This window comes from Camelina sativa, chromosome 7 (genome assembly GCF_000633955.1).
Source record: "Camelina sativa cultivar DH55 chromosome 7, Cs, whole genome shotgun sequence".
In the NCBI taxonomy this organism is placed as follows: Eukaryota; Viridiplantae; Streptophyta; class Magnoliopsida; order Brassicales; family Brassicaceae; genus Camelina; species Camelina sativa.
In genome coordinates, this window is record NC_025691.1 from 19,863,244 (window position 1) to 19,871,009 (window position 7,766).

The 7,766-nt window shown below is 33.7% G+C and overlaps 2 protein-coding genes across 2 annotated transcripts; both read left to right on the plus strand.

Moving 5' to 3' along the window:
- LOC104701622 (protein kinase 2B, chloroplastic-like) lies at positions 4,518 to 6,496 on the plus strand. The gene is made up of 6 exons (XM_010417337.1): positions 4,518 to 4,714; positions 4,883 to 5,235; positions 5,319 to 5,454; positions 5,558 to 5,688; positions 5,792 to 6,292; positions 6,388 to 6,496. The coding sequence occupies exons 1-6, from the start codon at positions 4,657 to 4,659 to the stop codon at positions 6,406 to 6,408; spliced, it is 1,200 nt and encodes a 399-aa protein (XP_010415639.1). The 5' UTR covers positions 4,518 to 4,656; the 3' UTR covers positions 6,409 to 6,496.
- LOC104701623 lies at positions 6,591 to 7,766 on the plus strand. Its single transcript, XM_019227725.1, has 3 exons — positions 6,591 to 7,298; positions 7,416 to 7,573; positions 7,658 to 7,766. The coding sequence occupies exons 1-3, from the start codon at positions 6,815 to 6,817 to the stop codon at positions 7,733 to 7,735; spliced, it is 720 nt and encodes a 239-aa protein (XP_019083270.1). The 5' UTR covers positions 6,591 to 6,814; the 3' UTR covers positions 7,736 to 7,766.

Below are 7,766 nucleotides of genomic sequence, written 5' to 3' on the forward strand. Positions count from 1 at the left end.
AGAATGGTGTGTGGACACAATTCAAGGGTCAAATCCATCAATTATGCTCAGAAGCGTAATTATATCGACAGGACACTTACTCGTACAATCATATTTGGTGGTTATATATTTTAGGAGTTCACAACGTTTTCTTATAATCGATGATCAAACTGAAGCAAAATATCTCTGACATGTTACGTAAAAGGTTACAAGATTAAACTAATTCAGATGACAGCTATAACCTGAGCGTCCAATGAAAATCAACTTTAAAAAATATGTCGATAATACTATAAATACATTTTAAGTCGCTATATTGATTAGTCGGTGTTTAAAATTGACTACGAGAAACTGTAACCCCTTTTTCACGATTTCAAGTTAGCATCTACAATTTGATAACAACCCAGATAATTTAATAACAGCTAATATATTGAAATTGAGTTGAAAAAGGAAGATATATAGTAAACTTGGTAGTTTAAAGGAGGGTTAAAAAGTTATAAGAATTTATACGGAAGAAGCAAGCATGTGACAGAATCTGAAACCCTAGAGGATCAGGATGGTGTTGACAAATAAATGATGATGGGAGAGAGATCAAGTTTGTAAAAATGCGCCATTATGCATTAATTAATGGAAGAATCTTTATGGGATCATGTGCATTTCCATAATCTAATCTTTTGCAGCTTTGCTGGATATTAATTCCTCATTTTCTATTATAAAATCTCTTTGTAAATTGTAGTTTATTTATTTTCTTTGGCATTTTTGGTGACAGTGTATCAGATGCCAACATGTATGTTCAACTAGTTTTATAATCATAGTGTAGCTACAACCAAACAAAGAATCACCCGTAAAGAAGAGCTGGCTATGTGGCCATGTGCTTGCTGCTTCAATTCCCTTATTAAACTACTCACTTCCAATGGAAAAATGGCTCAGAAGAATATCAACTAAAAGTAGATAAGATCACAATATGTTGTCTTTAAGCTACATATAAGTTAACTATGAAAACTATGAATTTTTATAATTTGTTATCAGTTTTACCATTTTGTTTTTACACTGTTGTAAATTTATCAGTATAATGAGTACAGATGCCTTCGCTGATGGTCTCTGCTACTGGTTCCACACAAGACAGCCCTAATCTTACCTCTGTTGTTGTAATTTTGATTTTAAGTTTATGATCCCATTGGCCCTTTAACCCACTGCATTTATTGTAACAAAAGTCTTTTTTTATGAATAAATTTTACATTCATACAAAAAAATAAAAATTATCAGAAAACTACATATGAATTATGGGTATATGTTGTATACGACTGAACGTTTAGGTATAGTTAAATTTCCTCAAAGATGACCACTTTCGGGGAGATGTATTCATGAAATTGAGTATTATATTTGTATATTCGAACTTTCTTTAAAATAAAGTATTTTGACGTCATTCGATACGTGGGCTAAAATACGACACTAAACAGTGTACATACATTGTTTAGAATTGTTATATGCTGTAAGTTCCAACGAAAGATACAAAACTATGAGCAAGATAGTATAAATAATATTTAACAAAACAAAAAGATGATATATATCATATAAACGCATAAGTATACATATTATTTTTTCTTTAGATGTTATATTAGAGTAGAATAATATATACAAATAGTGATAAAGGAAAAAGAGAAATGGGATGTATGTGACTGGCAATGACATGAAGGATAGTGGTTCGATGTTTTGGACTTTGTTTAAGTGTTAGCAATCGATCTTTCGTTGCCATTTCACGTTGCCACATATATATTTTATACTATTTTCAATATTTTTCGTTTATTTTGTCAACGGTCGAATTACGGTATTTTATGTACACATATATGATATCTTAGATTCTAAATATACCAAAAACTCAAGTTGGACTTTGGGACCGACTTTCGGGAGGGATCTTCTTATCGAGTGACCACACTAAATCGAAAACATAAATTCGATTGTCAAAAAAACAAGGTCTGAGTCTAATGAATATATAGATAATAGATTAACTAGTAGTGGCATACATATATGTGTATGTGACTTAAACATGTACATATGTAAATTTCATTGATGTGACATTTGAACTCTCGATCCGGCTTGATTGGCTCGAGTAAAAGAGTATCAAAGTGTAAATTCAAAAAAAACAAAAGTATCAAAGTGTTGTATTTTACTATCATAAATTTAAATTAACTAGAGTACTTCCAAGATTTGATTCTGTTAAAATTGCTAGACTATAAACGCAGGCATTTCAGAATTTCGGTACTCAATTTGCCGCTTAGTCAATATTTATTGTAGGGATAAATGCAGAAATAAACTTCCCGAATATATGCATGATTATAATCGTTTGTGTTCTGAACTTCTGATCAAGAAGACTTGATTAAGCGCTTAAAAAAATGCTCTTGAATTTTTTTTTTAAATGAATGGTTATGAACGTATTCAGTAGAATAAAATTTTGGTTGTTTGATCTACTTTGCACTGGATCCACTCAAACATGTAAATAAGCAGATGTATGGCCTCGATTGTTTATTCGTTTGGATAAACTCTTTGTTAGTTCTGAGTGAAATGGTCAAATTGTTTTTAACTTTCCATCGTTCAATTAGTTGTCCTCATGGTTATGTTGTTCAAATAAATTGTCATATACTGTAAATAATCAACACAATATATTTTTTTGTAGTATTTTTTTATATTAATTATTTTATGAATCAAACTTTTGTTTTAACAATATTTAATTTTAAAAAATTGAAATTTCTTGTCCATTTTTTATATAATTGTATATTAATATCAAAGAAATGGAAAATTTTGAACCAAAAACTTTGCTCAAAATCGATGATGGGCTTATGAGAACGCTTGAGTTCCAGATGATTTATATCCAAATAACTGTATGAACATATTAGAAATAATTTACCATTAATTTATTAATATAAAAACACATATTAGTAATAAAATAACATTAATTTTTTGTTTTGTTTTAAGACCGGGAGAGTCAAGCATTAATCAAATTGATGATGTTAGAATCAAATCCAAAATAAGGAAGTAGTTTGTAAATGGCAATAAAGCTTCAAAATATAATGGTTGTCATCAGTGAAAACGATTTCAAAACTTTGATTTTTTTTCTTTCAGTTTCAAGCCATTTCTTTTCACGGCTAGACGGATCTTTGGATTAATAAAGTCAAATGTCCCCTATCATTCTCGGCCATCATAAAAAAAAAAACAGTTGTTGGAAACTCCTATGTACCATGACGTAGTTAGGAGACAAATAATTATACATGTTAGACATTTGTTTGAACATTAGGTGCACACATTCCTTTGATTATACCAGTTTTTGTTGTTTTGGTTCAATAAAAATCACCAATGATAGGAAGATTTTGTTCTGAATTATATCCAATATTGCAATAATATTGCTAAATATGTTGTATAAGAATTTTTCATTAGTAATTTAAATTTATGTCTACATAGTATTGTATCTTACACTCAATATTACATAATTGACATAATATAAATTTACTTTTGTCTCAATATTCACAGCAGTACAATTATCAAAAGAAAATTGCTCAAAATCGATGATGGGTTTTTTTAAAGCACTATTGGATCTGACATTATTAAAGCCCAATATGAAAAGAGCTTTTGAGTTGCAAAAAAGAGGAAAAATCATAGGTTTGAAATATGACTGACTCAGAAAACCCCGAAAAAGCAATATTTTTATAAGATAAAAATATTGAAACCTTTACTTGGAGGGAAAGCAATAATTCGTCTTATTTTTGGTGATTATTGACTTCACAACCCTCTTCATTGACTATTTTGTTACAAACTTCTTGGAATCTTTCTTCAAATGTTTACAATCATATCCTCTTCACGCTTCATTCTCTATTTAAAAGTTGATTATTTTCTAAAAATGTGCGAAGGATACGTCACTGATCGACCAAAGGATTAGTGATTTACATTTACACAAAGGATTAGTGATTTACATTTACACTGGTCTCAAGGTTTAATATCTTAACATACATTTTTCTTTTGTAATTATGAATGTAATAACTATATATTGTAAGTTAAACTATTGTGATCTAGAATTTTATATCTTTATTATAAGAGTTTATGGTCAGGTTTTAGTTCAAATGGGTCGACGATTCCTTATGTAATATCGAGTTTCACAAACTACAAAAAAATGATTGTTCTTTATTCTCTTGGCAAATTGTAGACGTTTAAAAGATTTTTTGGGAAACGTGATTTTTGCAATATTCGATCGACCCATAAAATATTAATACTAATATATATATCCTCGTTATATAATTTTAGATATAAAATTTTGGGAACTAATGTTTGGGAACTACACTAGCTAGAAAATTCCATGAAATTAGTAGTAAAGATAAAAAGAAAAATGCAAAATTAGAAAGTGCAGCAGACCAAAGTAGTGATGGGTGGTGCACACGTTTTAGGTGTTGACCAACGATAACGACAACGACAGACAAAAAAAAAAAAATCATCATACAAAAACAAAACAAACCCTTTGCTTTTGTCTTTATCTCTTTTCTATTTTTCTAATACTAAAAATCCTCTGTTTCTTCTTCTTCTTCTAATTTTCTCTGTTTCACATTCCTTCTGCCTCTGAGATCCATAAAGATTCTCTGTTTCATTGCTTCGTCAGACAAGAAAACCTCGGTTTAGTTTTGTTTGATCTTTGTAATGGGTAATTGCTTGGGTTCTTCTGCAAGAGTAGATAACAGAGAAAGCACTTTTGGAGGTAAGAATCAAAACCCCACTTAAAGATGGATCTTTGATACTAGGTTACTTTAATTCTCTTTGCCTATATGGTTCCGGGATATGTATAAGTACCTTTTTATTCATTAAAGCTTTCTATCATTTAATTTCCAACTAATATACTTATGTTGATGTCAAAATTTGACAACAGGGTCAACGAGAATTTCACCTAAACCGAATCACTCATCTCGTCTTTCAAGCCTAAGCATACCTTCATACAGCAACAATAGCTTCACTACTAGTTCATCATGGTCAAATCTGACACTAAGAAGTGAAGGAGAGCTCTTACCATCTCCAACGCTTAAGGCCTTTACATTCAACGAGCTCAAAACCGCTACTAGAAACTTTAAGCCTAATAGTATGATCGGTGAAGGCGGTTTTGGTTTTGTCTATAAGGGTTGGATAGGTGAACGCTCGTTGTCACCTTCCAAACCAGGGTCCGGTATGGTCGTTGCAGTCAAGAAACTTAAATCAGAAGGGTTCCAAGGACATAAAGAGTGGTTGGTAAGTTCATCATCTTTAAACTATACAACCAAACAAGATTGAAGTCAAATAAAATAATAAAGGTGTTGGTGTGGATTTTTCAGACTGAGGTTCACTATCTTGGGAGACTTCATCATATGAATCTTGTGAAGCTAATTGGATATTGCTTAGAGGGAGAGAAACGGCTTTTGGTTTACGAGTACATGCCCAAAGGAAGCCTGGAGAATCATCTTTTTAGAAGTAAGGATCAATTTGGGTTGAGATAGAGGTTACATTCAAGTGTATGTTATATTGACTATCATGTGTTTTCATTAATTCTTGGCTGTTCTGCTTGTGTGCATAGGAGGCGCAGAGCCACTTCCGTGGAAGACAAGGATAAAAGTAGCGATTAGCGCAGCGAGAGGGCTAGCTTTCCTCCACGACGCTAAAGTCATATACCGAGACTTCAAGGCCTCCAATATTCTACTTGATGTGGTACGTACGTATGGAAGTTGTTAAAAGCAAACAAAATAGTAAACTCTACTTTATTAAAATGTTGGATGGAAGTTGTTAATGTACTCATTGCTTGTAAATGCAGGATTTTAATGCAAAGCTATCTGATTTCGGATTAGCAAAAGCTGGACCAACAGGAGACAGGACCCATGTGACAACTCAAGTGATAGGCACACAAGGCTACGCAGCTCCAGAATACATAGCAACAGGCAGGTTAACGTCCAAGAGTGATGTCTATAGCTTTGGAGTGGTGTTACTCGAACTACTCTCAGGACGTCCCACACTAGACAAATCTAAAGTAGGAGTAGAACGTAATCTTGTGGATTGGGCAATACCTTATTTGGTTGACAGAAGGAAATTCTTTAGAATAATGGATACAAAGCTTGGAGGACAGTACCCTCACAAAGGTGCTTGCGCAGCTGCCAACATCGCATTACGGTGTCTCAACACCGAACCTAAGCTAAGACCTGAGATGTCTGATGTCTTATCCACTTTACAACAGCTTGAGACTTGGTTGAAAAAGACAGGTCCTAGTCCAAATACATCTTCATCTCACAAGGTGCGAGAGATCTCTGCGACTATTAAGGTGGGAAACTAGGAGATGTAGCGACCTTTTATAGTATGTAAATATAGTTTTGTACTATCTTTTGAGATTTATAGAGTTTTTGGTTAAAAATGTAGATGTATATGTATATACAGTAGTGGAAAACTTGACGATTGGATTTTCACAAATGTATAATGTATGACGATTGGATCTTCTCATACATAGTATTAAGCAATTGGATCAATTTCCAACACTTTCAGTCTTAAAGAGAGAGTGATCGTGAATTTTAATTACATCAAGAAGGGGAGAGAATTAAGCTTTACGAATTGGTTGCTGTTTGCTGGTAATATCCATGATCATTACAAGATTTTACAATTGACTTGGACGACATTCCTAGGGTTGTTGTTGTTGTTAATGTGACAGTTCATAAACCCAGAAAGCTAGAATCTTCATTTAGGCCCATTAGTTTGGTTTGGTGTATATATTTTATACATCAAACTTATAAAAAAAAAAAGAAACAGATCGAGGAGGACTTGGTGCTGTGATTTGTTTAGGGTTTAGAAAATGTCGGGGAACGCAGCGGCGAAGCCTGAATACGCAACAGAAGACATAGCCGTGTGGTGGGACATGAACGACTGTCCTATTCCCGAGGGTTATGATTCTCGTCGGGTTCGTCCGAGTTTAGAAGTGGCGTTCAAGAAACTAGGCTACTCTGGTCATGTCTCCATCACTGCATATGGAAACCAAACACGAACCCCTGATCACCTCCTGCGTGGGCTCTCTTCCACTGGAGTCGATGTTGCACATACCATTCTCGATGTTACATACACGCGCATCTTTTCGGATTTGCTTAAATGGCAAGACCTTAATCCTCCTCCAGCTACAATGATGCTCATATCCGATACTGTGGACCTTGTCTTCTCAAAACCTCTTGCCTTGCTTCAACAAGTGACGAAATACAATCTTTTTCTGGCTTATTCATATAGGCCTTACAAAATGTCAATCCTGGTCACCTCTGCAGAGTGGCTCTGGGACAGCTTACTGGCAGGTGTTTGTTTGTTTGTTTGTCCTCTCATCATCTTCCAGTTACTACTTGCTGAAAGCAAACCTAATTTAATTATTCCTGTTTCTGAGCTCTTGTTCGTTTTGTTTTTTTCTTCTTTAGATACAGTTTCAGAGACAAGAACACACTTTCTTCAGAGGTGCAGTGAAAAGGGCGAAGAATCTACCGGAATGTTTTATTGCAAATTGTTGGATGATTGTGATTGCCAGAGCCTTGATGATTTCAGGAAGCATCTCTCAAGTAAAGAACATGCCCTCGAAGTAAGCATCCTCTCTCTCTCTCTGTCTACTTATATCAATCAATACATTGTTTCATTGTCTAACCATTTGTGCAACAACAACCAGTTTACCACTCGTTGTCTAAGCAGGAGGGTAGTTTTCCGAGTACGAGCAACAACTATCCCGAGAGGCAAGTTTTCTTAATGTTAATTATAGATTTTCTACAGAGAGTAAA

Coding starts and splice junctions, on each gene's coding strand:
- LOC104701622 (XM_010417337.1), top strand. CDS start 4,657: ATGGGTAATTGCTTGGGTTCTTCTGCAAGAGTAGATAACAGAGAAAGC. Junction 5,455..5,557: donor GGAGAATCATCTTTTTAGAA/GTAAGGATCAAT, acceptor TTGTGTGCATAG/GAGGCGCAGAGCCACTTCCG. Junction 6,293..6,387: donor AGATCTCTGCGACTATTAAG/GTGGGAAACTAG, acceptor TTAAAAATGTAG/ATGTATATGTATATACAGTA.
- LOC104701623 (XM_019227725.1), top strand. CDS start 6,815: ATGTCGGGGAACGCAGCGGCGAAGCCTGAATACGCAACAGAAGACATA. Junction 7,299..7,415: donor CTGGGACAGCTTACTGGCAG/GTGTTTGTTTGT, acceptor TTTCTTCTTTAG/ATACAGTTTCAGAGACAAGA. Junction 7,574..7,657: donor GTAAAGAACATGCCCTCGAA/GTAAGCATCCTC, acceptor AACAACAACCAG/TTTACCACTCGTTGTCTAAG.